The following is a 17,277-nucleotide window of genomic DNA, read 5'->3' as shown; positions in this document are numbered from 1 at the left end:
TGATATTTGTCCTGCAAAGCAGAAAGCAGAAAATAAGCCCACCCCTGCTATAGACTCCAGAAAGTCTATAAACCTCTGTAATGGAGAATATTTTGATCCTACATGCTTCTAGAACTCAGTTTAATAAATAATTGTTAGTGATCTTCATAAGAAAGGTGCATATTTGAATTACCTCTAATAAAATAATAAAATCATGTGTCTGCGTCCTGTATCTTACTAACTTACTTAGAATCTTTGAGAGTTGGGTTTGGAAAGGACTCATGTAATTTACAAGAGTTCCTAAAGAATACTGACGTTTATCCTTGCTGACTAGTGGATGATTTTTTCACATAGTTCAGTGTTTTGGTCTGCTTTTTAAGGCCTAAGCAACTGCTTCAGATTGATTGTAAACAAATTATGGGCCATAGTAGACCAGTGGGGCTCCGGGTTAAATATGAACATAGTTTCTGCCTCATGGGTTGTGAGATTAGCCCAGGGCTTTCCTAGTAGCTCAGCTTGGAAAGGATCTGCCTGCAATGCAGGAGACCTGGGTTCAATCCCTGGGTTGGGAAGATCTCCTGGAGAAGGGAACAGCTATCCACTCCACTATTCTAGTCTGGAGAATTCCATGGACTGTATCGTCCATGGGGATCGCAAAATGTTGGACATGACTGAGCAACTTTCACTTCACTTCAAATACATGTCCTGTGTTTGGTTAAATTTTCTTTTCACATGTATTACAAATCTTGAATGTACCTGCCTGTCTGTCTGTCTGTCTGCCTTGCATATCATGGCAGTGCCTGAGCAGAGCATGTGGTGAGTAGAGGATTGTATGTTTCCTTAGAAATTGGTGTGTGTGTGTGTGTGTGTGTGTGTGTGGTAGGGCAGCAGGGGATTGAGAAAGTTCTCTCTACTCTTATTCTGCTGTAGAAAAACTGGCTCTAGGGAAAGGACAGGTATAGACTAAAGTATGGAGACTTAAGGAGAAATAAGTTTTACATAATTAGACAATAAAAATATAAAATTACTGAGCTCTTTCATTGTGGATATTATGCTTACTCTATCTTGAAGTAATTCTTATGTTTAATAAAAGAACTTACACAAGAAAAAGCTTAAAAATGAGTCAGAATATTTGGAACTGTATTTTCTTGAGTAGAAAAACTAAGTAGCTTTTAAATATTTCTTTATAATAGCTATTAATTCTAGTCAGATTTAGTGTGAATTGTCTGCAGCAATAGACTATGTTAGTATGGTTAACTCTGACTATTTAATTTTTTGTTTTTTCTCTCCTTAAAAAAAATGTAGGCATTTCAGTCGAACCATGGAAGAACTGGTTCATGATCTTGTCTCAGCCTTGGAGGAGAGCTCAGAGCAAGCTCGAGGTGGATTTGCTGAAACGGGAGACCATTCTCGAAGTATCTCTTGCCCTCTGAAACGCCAGGCCAGGAAGCGGAGGGGGAGAAAACGGAGGTCGTATAATGTTCATCACCCATGGGAGACCGGTCACTGCTTAAGTGAAGGCTCTGATTCTAGTTTAGAAGAACCAAGCAAGGATTATAGAGAGAACCACAATAATAATAAAAAGGATCACAGTGACTCTGACGACCAAATGTTAGTGGCGAAGCGCAGGCCGTCATCCAACTTAAATAATAACGTTCGAGGGAAAAGACCCCTGTGGCATGAGTCTGATTTTGCCGTGGACAGCCTTGGGAACAGAACTCTGCGCAGACGGCGGAAGGTCAAGCGCATGGCTGTGGACCTCCCGCCGGAGAACCCCAACAAGCGGACAATGACCCAGCCCCTGGAAGGTTGCAGAGATCAGGACATGGACAATGACAACAGAGCCTACCAGTATCAAGAGTTTACCAAGAACAAAGTCAAAAAAAGGAAACTGAAAATAGTCAGACAGGGACCAAAAATCCAAGATGAAGGAGTAGTTTTAGAAAGTGAGGACATAAGCCAGACCAATAAGGACAAAATGGAATATGAAGAGCAAAAAGTCTCAGATGAACTCATGAGTGAAAGGTGACTTTTCTATTCTCTAAATCTAAAAATATGTCTCCAGTGTTTGTGGTTGATTGTGTTTCAGATTTTAATTAATTCTATTTGAAAGTGATTATAATAATGGTAGTGATACTACTGTTTAACCACAGTTATGTTTACTTATAATTTATGATGTTTCTCACAAAGCAAAATTGCTCATTTGATTTATACAAAGTCTTCTGATTGTGTCCTAATGACTTAATTTTCAGCTACAAAGAGAAAAGGAAGTGGATTTTTAATGGGAAAGAATGCTTTTGAATAGCAACACATTTATAACTCTTAGAATTGTGTTTATAATTATTTATTTGTTTAATTATAGAGCTTTAGCCGTTGGTGCTTTTCAGTGTCACGATCCATCGGGATATTCTAATTTCTGAGAACCAAACCTTGATACCACTTCACAGTGTGTGACTAGATATTTTAGGAAGTCTGTAGATTGCTAGGAATTCTGATCACTTATGAACTGTAAAACCCAATATATAGTCCAGAAACCCCTGAGCTTGTTTTTATACAAATGGGAGAAGGAGCGATCCTTTGGCAGTTAGGCTAATCAATCCATTCTAGAAAGCAGGTGTATCACAATGAGAGTTGTTAAGGACTGTTTTGACACCTTCAAAAGGTAAGTGATCACTTTTCTTTTACACAGAACTAATGTTACCTATAGGAATGAGAACACAGTGACCCTGTTCATCCTTTTAAGCATATCCTTAAAATCAAATGCAAAACTACGATCAGAAAAAGTATTCTTTAAAAATGGTCTGGAAAGAGTATTTGATTTTTAGTTGGTAGGATTGACGTCATTTTAATGATGTGGAGTGTGAGCTATGGATCTCTCTCTCTCTCTCTCTTTCTCTCTCTCTCTCTCTCTCTCTATATATATATATATATATATAATTTTTTTCTCTCTTGTAAATGTGGTTACTGATATGATTAGGACCTAGTATAAGTTTGTAGAATGTACCTTTTATTACAGGTGGTTTGCTATTTATTTAATTTTTCTAAAGAACTAAAAATTACTTAAATGTTTTAGGAAGATTTTGAAAACTTTATCTTACCTGCATTTCTTCCAAAAAAGTTGTCATTTTCTACTGGAATGAGGATTATTTGTATGCTAGTATTGGACCATTGTGGCTGAGGACCATCCAGCTTGACTTGAAAGTAATTATCTTGCTCAGTTGCTGGGAGAGAGGATGTATGGCATTTGAGATAAATCTTCATTTCTGGATTATTCACAGGTTACCTGCTTTCTAGATGGATTGTGTAAGCCCCTCCTTTTATTGATGTCTGCCTTTTATTGACAGTATACCCTGGACTAGAAATGAGATGAAACTCTTTCATTTCTTTTCATTGTAAAAAGTATTTGAGTATTAGGTTGTAATCAGGCTACCCATCAGTCATCAGTCTAACTATAAGTTTCAAAAAAAGATGTTTTCACCCCTGAGTAAATTATTTTTCTTTCCTTGTATTTTAAACTTATTCATACAACTATTTCTTATGGTCACTTAAGAATTTGGATATATTCCTTCTGTGGGAAGATTGCTAAATATTTAAAGTGTCTTCCCAATGGGAATAATTGCCTTTTGAGACTACTTCCAAAACTTTCCCACTGTACAAAGCTATATATTGCCTTGGAACTAATTTATAGATAAGAATGGAAAACTTTTCTCTGTGTGTGTGATTTAGGGCTTCCCTGATGGCTCAGATAGTAAAGTGTCTGCCTGCAGTGCCGGGGACTTGGGTTTGACCTGGGTCGGAAAGATTCCCCTGGAGAAGGAAATGGGCAACCTACTCCAGTGTTCTTGCCTGGGAAATCTCATAAACAGAGGACCCTGGTAGGCTACAGTCTTTGGGGTCGCAAATGACTTAACACATTTGAATAACTACTGCGTACTGTTCACTCATCCCAAGGCAAACCTGATTCTCTCTAGCCTCATAATCTGGGATAGCCACACAAGTACATGGTGATAAAGAAATGTGCTAAGCAGAAGGTACCGGTGATTGGAAGCCTTGTTCAGACCGGAGGATTTAAGGCAGGTCATCCCAGGTAGACAGAATAGCTCATCCAGAGGCGTGGGCTGTGAGGCAAGTGTGATGTACGTGAGCAAGTATATGCAGTTCCTTATTACTCCAATATGAAGTGGCAACAGAGGCTACATTAGTAAGTGTGCCTTGGAGGCCTGTGAGCTCTGGTAATTTGAATTTTGTCTTGTAAGTAATGAAAAATCAGTGAGGAATTTTTAGCATAATTAGATTTACATTTGATCAAGATCCCTGAACTTGACCACAGTGTCTTGTTTAGTTTTGGCTGACCTTCAGACCATCCTTAAGAGGAAGGTGAATTATGATGGTGATATGCTTAGTCATTCAGTCGTGTCTGACTCTTTGCGAACACATGAAAGTAGCCCACCAGGCTCCTCTGTCCATGGGATTCTCCAGGCAAGCATTCTGGAGTGGGTTGCCATGCCCTTCTACATGGGATCTTCCCAACCCAGGGATCAAACCCAGGTCTCCCGCATTGCAGGCGGATTCTTTACCATCTGAGCTATCAGGGAAAACCATGGTGATGATAGTAGAGGAATAAAACTATGGAAGCAATTCTAAGAGTTGGAATCAGTGGAAGGTTGGCTGACTGTACTTTGGGGTAGATGAATGAGAGAACTCTCAGATGATGCCCAGGTTATCAAGAATAGAAAATACAGGCAATGAGCAGAGTGGGACAGGATTTTAGAGTTGGTGTACATGTATTAATTCAATAAGCATTCATAAGTCTGTTCTCTAAATACTGTGCTATCAAAGTCATACTAAAAAAAAGTAGGAAGAGGTATCTTTGGAAATAAGCCATAATGACTATCAGCTGTTGAAAATGAAAAATGCCTTCTACTTAAGCTCTTTTTCTGATTTGTTAAGCACACTAACAGCCACATGATATGAGCACTACTAGATATCAGTTAGAGGAAATGTAAATAAGAAAGCGTGTTGTTGAAAATAGGGAAAAACATCTCAAAGCAGGACAAGGATCGTTAAGGACTAATTGCTGGTCTTGGGGAATTCCAATTTTCTTATATGTTTAAGAAAATCTTCTCTCCAGGCAGAGAAGAAAGAGACAGGGATACTGCTTGGAGAAAGAACATAAGGATCAGAGAAGGGATGGAAAGAATTTAGGTGGGGGCCTATCCATGGAAAGTCTTGAAATCTACACTTAACTCCAGTAAATGTGAGGAAGTAATTTAAGAATTTTGGTAGAAGACTTCCTGTTTTACATAGACATGTACATACGTGTACATATATGTACCTGTGTGTTTTATAAACTTTCTTTAGAATAGTTCTAGATTTACAGAAAGTTTGCAAAGATAGTACAGAAAGTGTGGTCTGTATACCTTGTTCCCATACATCCCACACCCAGTTTCTCCTATTGTTGGTATCATCCGTTTACTTTGATATTAATGCATTTGTCAGAACTAATGAGCCAGTGTTGACACATTTTCGAAAGTCAGTTCTTTATTAGAATTTCTTTGGTTTTTATTTGCTGCCCTTTTTCTGCTCCAGGATCCTGTCCAGGATATTATAATATTAGTCAACCAGTTATGTTTTGAAAAGATGTGCCTGGCTATCTGTAGAATAGATTAGAGGGGATAAATCTCAATTCAGAGAGATTGGAAAAACCATTATACAAAAAGGAAAGCATATAGGTTCACACTCCTTTATCTGTAAATCTAAATTCTGAAAGCTGTGAAAAACTAATGAATTTGTGGCCAGACCTAACTTGACCTGTATTTAATGTGGATATTCCTTCATTTAATTGAAAAATATATTAGTATATTTGATTAAAAAGTGCTATCCCAGATCTGTTAGGCATTTTAGAATGAACCTTTCAAAAGTGTAAAAAAGTATGAATTTTGAATAATTTTGCCTCGAGGGTTTCAGAAAAAGAATTTAACCCAAGGTATGTATGATAAGGTCCTTTATAAGTGTTTGTGTTGATGGGGGAAGACAAGAAAGCACTACTCAGTCACAGAGGAAAAAAATATCTATAGTAGCTTGGGCAACTAAATAGCAGAAAGATAATGTTTCTGAAGTGTATTTAATACTCTTAATATCACTATGTATAGAAGAGCATACTTGATTGTAAACAAGAAAATAAGTATGAATGTGATGCTTTTAGAAAGTATTTGTTTTATTAACACCTGTGCAATATAGTTTGATACATTCACTTAATTTGAAGAGTTAAAGAAAAAGGTGCTAAATCAGAGGTCTTTAGAAGAATATGCCACCTAAATTCTTAACCTTTTTGTTCATATTTATTTTTTAAAAAATCAAACAAAAACTGAAATATTTTATATTCAGAATTTAGAATTTCATTTGTAATTTGAATCCTGAACTCTCAATTGAAATATTTTAAAACAGATTAAGATGATTTTTTTAACTAAGATTACAGAGTTCTTCCTGTTGATGAAAAAACATTATAATTTCAAAAGCACTTGGGGTGAATTCCTGATTGGTTAGAATTAAGAATTACAGTAAAAAAAGAGTTTTTTTTAAGAACATCACTCAATATTCTTTAAAGACCAAACCCCTTATCATCTGACCTTGTCCTTGTGGTTTTTTAAACTAACTAGATTCTCATATAAGCATTGCTTCTAGTAAAACTAACAGTGACTCTTTAATTCATGTCAGTGGAATATTTCCTATTGTTTTCATTTATATGTTAAGTTTGAATCTATCATACACTCCAACTCTGTTGAAGTAAAGAGAACCTATTATTTTTGTATCCTTCCTCCTTAATAATTGTCAGTATTCATTTTCTCTTCACAAAGACCTTAGCTTTGACTTAATGGATTGTTGCCCTTGTAAACTTTTTTCCTCCTTGCCAAGTAATAGAGTTGTTGGGAATTCCTAAGTAATGTCTTTCAGGAATATTTGCAAATGTGGTTATGAAAAGTAATTCCATCCCAAGCCCTTGTATTTATTTCATGTGCTGAAGAAAGGCTGAGCTTGCTTTTGACTGAGACTTCCCCATTTTATTGAGCAGTGTTGTTCAGGGCTCAAAGCTGAATTGCGTGGAATAAGAAAGGAGCAGTAAGCATTTGATGAAAGCAGATAATAAAATGCATCAATTGTGTCAGCACCTCATAGCAGTCACATCTGGCTTGCTGTCAGAGTCCCATTAGATTCCTGTGGTTTTATGTGCCAAAAATAATATGCTCTGTAGTTAATGGAACCAGGATGTTTGCAGTTTGATTAAAAAAAATCATCTTATTTTCTTGCAGATCTTTGTCAAGCTTAAGTTCCATCTCTGAGCTGCCATGTCTCTTTAAAATTTGATGACTGAGAGATCAATTGTTCTTTTGATCTGTTTTTTTCTTTTCCCTTATTTTAGTGATTCCAGCAGTCTCAGCAGCACTGATGCTGGTTTGTTTACCAATGATGAGGGAAGACAAGGTACTGAGATGCTATTTTTTTTCTTGCTTTGGGAAAAACGCCTTCATTTTAAAGTTGTGCTTATTACTAGTTATTTCATAAGTTGATGACTTCAGTCCATTTACCTCCGTGCAATTCACACACTACTTAGCGGACTGGGATTTAGTTCCTTTCCATTCTGTGTCTTCATAACCTAAAGTAATTGATTATCTCCAAAAGCTAGTCTGGGGAGCTAATAATGTTAAGGAAGGATTATCTTCCTTGAGAAAGATTTACATACCTCAGTCTTTTCAATTTTGTCTCTTAGCAAGTTCACAAGACCCTGGTTCTCATTCTCCACCTGATTCCATATGTATTTGATTATGTTTAAGCATTAATAAAAGTGGATTTGCAAGTCATTTTTCATTTTTATTCAGCTGTGACATTTATTCATCCTATCCAGTTTGTAAGTAATTAGACCATTTTCATGAATTCAGTATTGTACACTGTTAAACAGTAGTCTTGCAACTTACATCTTTCCCATCTTTGAAATTTCCTGAAACTTCTCATACTTCAACATGGCATTATTTTGAAACTACCTGCCCTGGTAGAAATTATGAAAACCTTAATAAGGGAACAGGAGACGTACATACAAATACAAGTGTTTTCTCTGTTTCTGGAGATCTTTAGAGGAAAGCAGTAACATCTAAGGGAAAAAAAACCCACAAAATTTATGTTTTAAAAGTCTAAATAGTTTAATGATGTTATGAAACAAAGAATAAAATAATAGATGCCCCATAGTCTTCTTTCTTAGTCTTTTCCTCCTCTTGGCAATACAGATTAAGTAAATTAAATTATTACTCCTTTCTGCTTACTTGTAAACCATTTGTCCCTGATAAGTAGATATATAACTGTTTTCAAGACCATAGACTTCACAGAAACATGTTAGAATCTTAGGGCTGAGAGTAAGCCTCACTACCTTAATGTTCATGAATTTTTGTTAAAATATCTATGTCTACTTGAAGTTATATTATAAACATTGGTTTTGGCAATGAAATGAAATGGGAAAACTTTTTAAAAAAGAACTCTGACAAGCCTCTCAATCTCTGAGAAGCATTGAATGGCTTCAGATAATCTGCTAGAATTTATTGTGAGCCTCCTATGTTTCACATTGCTAAGTGTTTTTTTGGGTTTTTTTTTACATTTATTGTAAGTTCTTATTTTATTCTGAAAACAACCCTACGAGGTCCCCTCCCCACTTCTTTTGTTTTTCGACAGTGAAACTCAGCCTAATACATTTGAAGTTATTTTCCCAGTGTCACAAAACTGGAATTCTATTTGGTCTCTCTGACTTTAGAATCCAAGTTCTTAATCTCTAGCTGTTTGACTTCTTTATTAAGAATAAAGTTGTGCATCACATCAAAAATAAGATAACCCCATTTTTCTATGATAATATTGTCTAATTGGAATTAAGATGTAGGGTAGACAGTTTTAAGTGATCCCCTTTCGTTTGTTATGTTTTTACCTGATCTGTGATCTTTTAGTGTAACTCTCAATGAAAGTACCAATGTATATGTGCTTTGAATTGTGCTTGCTTTTTAAAAAATATTTTTTTATGAAATCCTCAGTTGAAATAAATAGGTGACTTTGATTTCCCAAGTGTTTTATATTTTTCATTCCTTCATATTTGAAATACAGCCATTCCCCATAAAATCATTTTCAGTTAAAGTTTCAGGGCATTTTTTGGTTTATGTTTAAAAACATTTGTAGTTAAGAGATTTTGGAAATCAGAAATGTTCTGTAAAGGGAAAAAGTTTACAGCAGTTCTGATGACCCTCTTAGAATCTGGAATTAGTAGCTTTTCTAAGAATCATGAAGACGACCAGTGAATCTCAGATCTTATTCAAAATGCTATTTGTCTGTTATTTTTAAAACCATCTGCTTTCTCTCTCTTTTTTATTTTTTTGACCGCTTATACATCTTTTTATTATTTCTTTAAAAAAAAAATCACAAAATACTGCCAATTGACACAGAGGGCACATTTTTCATGCTGAATTTTAAATTGATCATTACTCCATGATTACACTCAAAGATGTTCCCAAAAGTCAGACTTTGTATGAATAGTGTTCTGTTTTAAAAATACTTTGCCTGTAGTAGTTCAGTGTAGTTTCTCTGTAAACTCTGTGATGTTGTCACTTTTCATTTAAAATCAAGTTTTTCACAACTATTTCTTAATGAACTTAATCAGATTAATTTCATTTAGTCACATCTGTTCATGATTGTTTCCCCTTTTGCACTCCATACAAATCATGAAATTAAGCTAATTATATACCATTATCAGCTGCAAAGAACAGGTTCTACAATTTTATACCTTTTAATTCCTGGCAGGAGATTAAGGCTTGTTTTTCTTTAACATGGAAAGAGTAGTAACTTAAATGGATTTTCCTACAGTTTTTGCCAAAGAATTAACCAGTGTATTATTTTCACATTTTTAAACTGGTTCTGAAACATAACACTTTATGTTCTTGTTGATGGAAATTCTTGTTATAATGTTAGAGTAACGTTTAAGTGAAAAGTTTTCTTTATAGATTATATAGATGATTTCCAGATAAAATGCAGGATCCTCAGTTAAATTTGAATTTTGGATAAGTAATTACTTTTCATTATAAGTATGCTCCATTTTGTATTTGGTCTTTCTCTGTGGCTCAGTGGTTAAAAGAATCTGCCTGCCAATCGAAACACAAGAGTTCGATCCCTGGGTCAGTAAGAGCCCCTGGAGGAGGGTCGGGCAACCCACTCCAGTATTCTTGCCTGGAGAATCCCATGGACAGAGGAGCCTGGAGAGCTACAGTCCATGGAGTCACAAAGAGTCGGACACAACTGAGTGACTGAGCACATTTTGTATTTGGACATATATTAAAAATTTTATGCAACCACTGCACATTTATAGTAAAAATGAGTCATTTATCTGAACTTCTGGTTTAATTACCATCTCTTATTTTTTAAATCTGAATCTGACAGCTCTGTTTCTTGGGATGATGAGACTGAATCTTTGGTGGTTTCTTGTATTTGCGCAGGTGATGATGAGCAGAGCGACTGGTTCTACGAGAAGGAATCAGGGGGAGCGTGTGGCATCACCGGAGTCATTCCATGGTGGGAAAAGGAAGATCCTACTGATCTAGACAAAAACTTACCCGATCCCGTCTTTGAAAGTATCCTAACGGGTTCTTTCCCCCTTATGTCACATCCGGGAAGAAGAGGTCAGTAGCACTGCCCGACTGGTGGAGAAGAGGGGATCTGTAGTCAGTTAGGAATAGTCAGGATGGAGGAGATGCTAAATAGAAGTGAAAGACGAGACACAAGATGCTGGGAAGAAACGCGGTGACCAGTGATTCAGCTCCCGTACTTCTCCGCTTTTATTAGGAAGGTTGACTTGCTTTCTTGCTGGGCCCATGGTAAAAATGTTGAAATGATAGATAAATTGGGAGGAAAGAGAAACCCTGGATAATACTCTGATACTTAAGTAATTGATTGTCATGTGCTGGCTGCCTTAGAACCCTACTAGGCATTGCTTTGGATCTTTTAAGTGTGAATTTCACCTTTTCCTCACTACTGTTCAATATATTTCCCCCTCCAACTGACTCTGATTTCTGAATTGATAGGATCTTATTCTCCAGTAATCATAGACTCTGCTTCAACTGAGAACTTTGATTTTCCAGGTTTCCAAGCCAGACTGAGTCGCCTCCATGGAATGCCTTCCAAGAATATTAAAAAATCGGGAGGGACCCCACCTTCAATGGTAGGCATGCTTTCTTGTTTATTTGTCATGTTTGGAAATGTATCCATTTCTGTGGAATAAAAAGCCACATCCTCATCCTTTATTCATATTCTAATGTTATACTTAAAAATAATCCATTTTTTTGTAGGCTACAAACTGGACCAGTGAGATTCCCCTATAAACCAAATCTTCTAATGCTAATAAATTAGTTACGTTTTGAACATCTGGGGAATGACTTTCGAGGGAACCTGGCTCCTGTCCTCTTGCCCTGGAGGAATATCACTGAAGTGAGAGCCTCTTTGATGAAAGGATGGGGCTGTTTTTGCTGGAGGACTGGTATTCTTCCTTTAGTCAGAAGTGAACCTGATGGGCGAGGCTCTTAGGGATCTAGGTTGGCCCAGGGTGGGTAGAAACTACTGTAAATTTATATATTTTTCTCTTTTATGATTTTTTTTACATTGAAACCATATATGTATCACTTGCTTTGCCAAATTGCTCACAAAAGCTAGAGAATTAAAACTTTCCAGATTTCACATCAGTATTCCTTAATGTTTATATTGTGACTGGATAAGAACTCATTTTTACATATCTGACTGTTGTAATTTAAAAACATGATGCATTGACGTTTATGGTTCATTTTTAGAGAAATCGTACATAGCCAACATTATTTAAAATATTTGCATTTTACTCAGGGTATTTTAATAAGGGCTAAGATGAGTCATAGGTAAGGTTGATAATCTACTAGAGTTTGTATTTTGTTCAAGTTTGCTTTCTACTTGGATATTCTGCTCTGTATTGCAAACCCATTGTATTTTATAGTATAGTTTTTATTGTACTTGGAAAAATTCATCTTTAAACTAGTCACGGTGATACCTAGTCTGTGCTAGTGGAATCATTTACTCTTACCTTTTAAACTATCTCCTCTGTCTGATACCTGAAACCAGTTAAAATGATCATTTTGGCTTAGACCATGTTGAAATGGTATTGGTATTGCAAAATACTGGTATTGCAAAAAATACTGTATGACTGAATCATATTGTCATGTTTAAAAGTGAGACCTTGCTTACACATCCTTAGAATGGAAAATGTGTGTGTCAAAGATGCTTGCGCTCATTTTTACCAAGCAGAAGGGAAAATGTAACATTTCTATTGATGGTATAGACACTATACTACATTCAAACCATTTGAGTTCTTCAAAATGGTTATATTGCAATGATTACTATTTTTATTATTTTCAATAATTGATGAAAATTGTGATTCAATACATGTATTTTTATATTATTGTATAGATTCATTGTTAATTCAGCATTTAATGGCTAATTTAAATATGATCATTGGAAAAGAAACTTGAAGTTGACATTTTCTTTCCCTAAAGTTGTTACAGTCTGAAAGATTCCAGCAAATGTATCAAGCAGGAATGTGTGACATCTTTTAGATGACTTGTCTAAACCAGAGAGATTAAAAGTGATAAAGTGCGACTTTGAGTCTCTTTACCTTTGCATATTTAAAGCGATATTTTAAAGGTACAATAATGTGGTATTTGGTCATTGTAAGTAAGCGTTTTTGTGCTATGTCCTTTGGAGTGAAACTTCGTGATTTTTTTTTTTTTCTGAATTACACAAATGCTTTTATTTTGTATAATGACTGTCTTAGATCTGAATAAGTCCCTTTAAAACCTTGGCCTGTGAACTTTGCCTTACCAACCATGAATCCAGATGAATGCTCTCTAGTTCTGGGTTCAGTTTTACCTATTTTTATATTTGGTTCACTGCTTGCTTGAGCATAGCTGGAATTTGTAGCCCATTTTCTAGGCTTATTGCAATCTCACTGTGGTATTTTATAGAAGCTATTACAACTGATAGGCTAGCTTCATGGTATTGATGATACATGGCTTAACCATAGTAAAAGCTGCCTTTCCTCTCAATTGTAAAAAGGTGATTAAGTTTCACTTGATGGAGATATACTATATACGTGTGTTTATCATGAAACTAGTGCATTAGGCCATAAACTGTTTTCCTGGTCCATGTTTTTTGTATTCAAAATTTTACTGAAGACAATGAGCTCCTTCCACTTTTCTTTCTTTCAATTCTGAATTGTCCTTGTTTGGATTTTTAAGTACTGTAATCCTTTTTTTTTTTTTCAATAAAGTATCTGACTTGGGCAAGAAAGGTAAGAGTTCCAATTTGTGCTGCTATTTTTAAATTCCCTTGCTAAGTTTTCTTTTGTTGTTGTTGCTTGTACTGTCCATATTATGTGTAACGATCTAGTGTTAAAAATCATAACCTTACAAAACAGTCATCTTTAAACAGTAGCCATAACATCCGGTAGTAAGAAGTGAAATTTGATTGCTTAGACTTTCACTTGGAAAGCCAGATTGCCTTACAGAGAAATGAGTTTCCTGAGCAAAGTTAGACACATGTAGCTGCAAACCCATTAAATGGAAATGGCAGCAAGGAGTTTCTTAAACAGATGGGTGATGACTACACAAATATAATGTTCTTTGAGAGAAATGACAGAAGGAGAATCTCCTACTGAAATATTAATGTAAACATTTTTGGAGAAAAACTCCCAATCAGATTCTCTTATTCACCATAGTAATGTTCTGTACACTTCCCTGAATTAGTGAAGGCTGAACCACTGCTCCTCAGGTAAACCGCAGGGTTGGGTTCCTGTGCACCTAGGTCATGACATCATGCAGTCGATACATAACCTTCTGTGTATGTTTGTGTTTTAAAGCACCTTACTTGGTATATATTGTTGATCTGTTAACATTGAACTCATGACCAACAGCCTTATGAGTCATACCTGAGCAAAGCTTATCTAATTCGTGTATTTTCTCCATAAGGCACATGACCGCCTTCTTGTGCTTGGAAACAGTAGACGGCACTGCAGCGGTATGTTTGGGGACCACTTAAGACAGGGAATCACCAAAAAAAGCACAGAAAGGTGGAAAATGTGCGACTAAGTAAACCGCAAAGAGGACACTTGTTGACAGTATTAGAGCTGAAACGAGAAAGCAGATTGTTGCCTCACTTGACCTCAGTGCGGAATGCACTTGTGCCTCAGATGATTCACATTTTTTCCACTGCTTTACTCATGCCTGTGAATGACCATGAAAGCACTGTGTAAGCGTTGATTTAGGGGTTACAAATAAATTTTAGTGAATATGCACATTTGCCTATGTAGGACCTATAGTTAATTAGGAGTGAGGATCGACTCTAGCTGGCTTTGTAGAAGAGCAGAGTGGTACTGCCTAATATAAAGTTTACAGACTTTGAAGTCAGATGTTGGTAAATTCCCACCCGGCTTCTTCTTTTCGCTTGTAATTACAATTTAAACCTCATTTCCTCTTTCTGTTAAAGAGAAACAATGATTACTTTGCAGAAGTGTTATCAGGATTAAATGAGATTATGTTCCCATAATGGGCCCAGCACCATCTCTGTTACAGAGTGTTTATGAAATAAATGATCATTACACTTATTAGATATATGAAACATAGAAGCTCATGATGTAGAGAACATTTGTATCATGGGTCCAAGTACAGAATTTTAGACTTTAAAACTTACCTGTTCATATTTTATATATAATATCCCTTCATATTTAATATTTAAAATGCTTTAGATTACAGCCTTTTTATGTTTCTTTTATACCTGATTCATATTTGAGCCAATCTTTGTCTTTAATGTGGTCTGTGCAGAATGATTTTGAATGAATTTTAGATTGACAGACACTGCATTAAATCTTAAAACTCAACTGCAAACTAAAAAGCTTGTTTTAAGCTTCTTTTCTCCATTCCCCTCTTCCTCCTACCACAATTATTAAGCTATTAATATTTATTTGTAGAAAGACCAGTACTGGTCAGGAGATTTTGGTCCAGAGTTATCTGATTCTTAAAAGTAATTTTGTCCATGTGCATGAAGGGAGAATCCAGACAAAGTCCTGAGAATTTAATGCTGAGAGGAATTAACTGTTGCTGTCTTCTGTTCAAATAGGGCACTAATTTATTGGAGCCTAGCTTTCCAGCCTTTTATATCCACCTCTTTTAGGAGAATTAAGCAAATAATAATTAATTCCAAGGAATACCCTGTGACTGTTATCCAAGAGATTCAGCTTGAATCTCTTGTATTTTCAGAATTTGTGCATCAAGTATAATTCAGAATAATAGTCTTGAGAATAATGATCCATCCCAGAATCAGTTTTGGGATACCACTGTACTTGCAAAGTAAATCTGATTAACCTGAGTTAAGCATAGCATTTAAGTTAGATAGCATGTGCTATCTCTAAGCATCGTAATTAATCAGTGTGTTATGCAGGTGAGAGATCTCTATCTTCTTTTTTTGAAAAGGGATGCTCTTTCTACAATGTTACATTTATCTAAATTAGCATTCAAATTGAGTAGTCTGTTGAAAGATCAGAAAATAAATGGCTCCATTTAAAATATAGTACCTGAAATCCAACATAAATATTACATAAACAATTGTACATAAGGATTCTATCTTAAGATTTTACAATTATTTCAGTCCATTTTTTGTATGGTTGTAAGGAAAAAAAGTGTGATGGTGGTGGTGGTTATTCTGTCAAAATGAATCTGATTTTACTGACTTTTTTATTTAATATACATTTATCAAGTTTAAATATTTGAAAAAATGTGAACGTCAGTCCTTTATCTAAATTGTTATGCTATACAAGTAAGCATACTGTTTGTAATCAACAATGTAGTAGCTTATATCTGTTCAGACACTTGAGTCAATTCCTTCTGTAAGAGAAAAAGAATATTATATTTTTTCTTCATTTATGAAGTCATAGACGACAGGATTTCATGAGTGGCATATTGATAATGTTACTGTAATGATTTACTCTATATGTCTTACTCAACTGTTGTTTTATTGTTTCTTAGGATACTAGAGTAGGAATATTTAGTCTGATTTATAGGCTTTTATAACAGGAGGGCCATTTTAAATGGACTTGGTTTAAATAAGGGAACTACATAACCTTTTCTTTTAGCCTAGTCTGAAATTTTATGATAGAAACAGACCTAAAATGATATTGAAAAACATTCCCAGCATTTGTCCTCAACTGTAATTTGACCATGTGTTAGTTATTTTTTTCAATGGAGTTTGATAACTAAATGCTTAATTATAACCTATGAATTCATACTCATTTGTATCCTTAAAGAATTTTTGGATACCTTGCAGAATATAAAAAGGATATATGTTTAGAATATTATATTTTAAATATAAATTATATCATGTGTATTCTAATCTATCACTATGTATGATAATAATTTAGTTTTTATCTGATCTAGAAAATTTCACACTAGAAACTGATTTTTTTTCTTAGAATTTCTTTTAAGATAAAGTAGATTTTGTATCATAGAAAAGTGACTGCTTAATAGATGTGTAACCAATATTTCTTTTACAGAAGACTTTTTAACAGTGTCTCTTGTTTGAATTAAAATTCTCTATCTGTATGTGATTATTCACAACTTTATATTTCATGTCATGTAAATTTAATATCCATAATTGGTATTTGAAAATATAAATTTAACAATTTTTATTCTTTTCCATTAAAAATAGTATTCATATTAGTATTGATATTTACTTTTATTATATTACACTTTACTGGTGTGTGTATATATATATATATATATATATATATACATAAATTCAAATAATACAGATATATAGTAATGCATTCATTCATCCAACAAATATTTGAATGCTTATTCTGTTCTCCATATTTAATCTTAAAATTCCTTTAGAAAAAATTGCATAAACATATATTTAGTCTTGGTATTTTACTGTTATCAAATGTGGCCACTTAATACATTTTTCCCCATATATTTGAAGTCCTTATGCTTCCTTCTCCAACAACTTATTACTAGAATTGCCTTGACTTCGTATATTGTTTTTTTGGTTTGTGATGCCTCAGAAGCCTGGAACTTGGCAAAGCAAATGTTAGCAGTGAATGCAAGCACTTAGTTAGGATGATGCTTACTATATGCCAGACATTTTTCCACATTCTATTTATTTAATTCATTTAATTCTAAGAAAATCCCTATAATAGGTTAATGTTTACGA

General features: G+C 34.8%; 1 protein-coding gene across 2 annotated transcripts in view; it reads left to right on the top strand.

Annotated features, from left to right (window-relative positions):
* Positions 1-17,277, top strand: part of GPATCH2 (G-patch domain containing 2) — a 190,951-nt gene that overhangs the window by 12,856 nt on the left and 160,818 nt on the right. The window contains exons 2-6 of one of the 2 annotated variants that reach the window (XM_043924402.1): positions 1,285-2,004; positions 7,400-7,461; positions 10,497-10,679; positions 11,139-11,218; positions 11,346-13,370. In XM_043924402.1, the coding sequence (XP_043780337.1) occupies positions 1,285-2,004; positions 7,400-7,461; positions 10,497-10,679; positions 11,139-11,218; positions 11,346-11,378 (1,078 nt within the window). In that variant the 3' untranslated portion in view covers positions 11,379-13,370. Of the gene's footprint in view, positions 1-1,284; positions 2,005-7,399; positions 7,462-10,496; positions 10,680-11,138; positions 11,219-11,345; positions 13,371-17,277 lie in introns of those variants that run through there. The other variant, XM_043924401.1, reaches the window with a different exon arrangement.

This window comes from Cervus elaphus, chromosome 14, assembly GCF_910594005.1.
Source record: "Cervus elaphus chromosome 14, mCerEla1.1, whole genome shotgun sequence".
Taxonomy (NCBI): Eukaryota; Metazoa; Chordata; class Mammalia; order Artiodactyla; family Cervidae; genus Cervus; species Cervus elaphus.
Note: the sequence above shows the minus strand (reverse complement) of the source record. Positions and strands in the feature narration are given on the sequence as shown.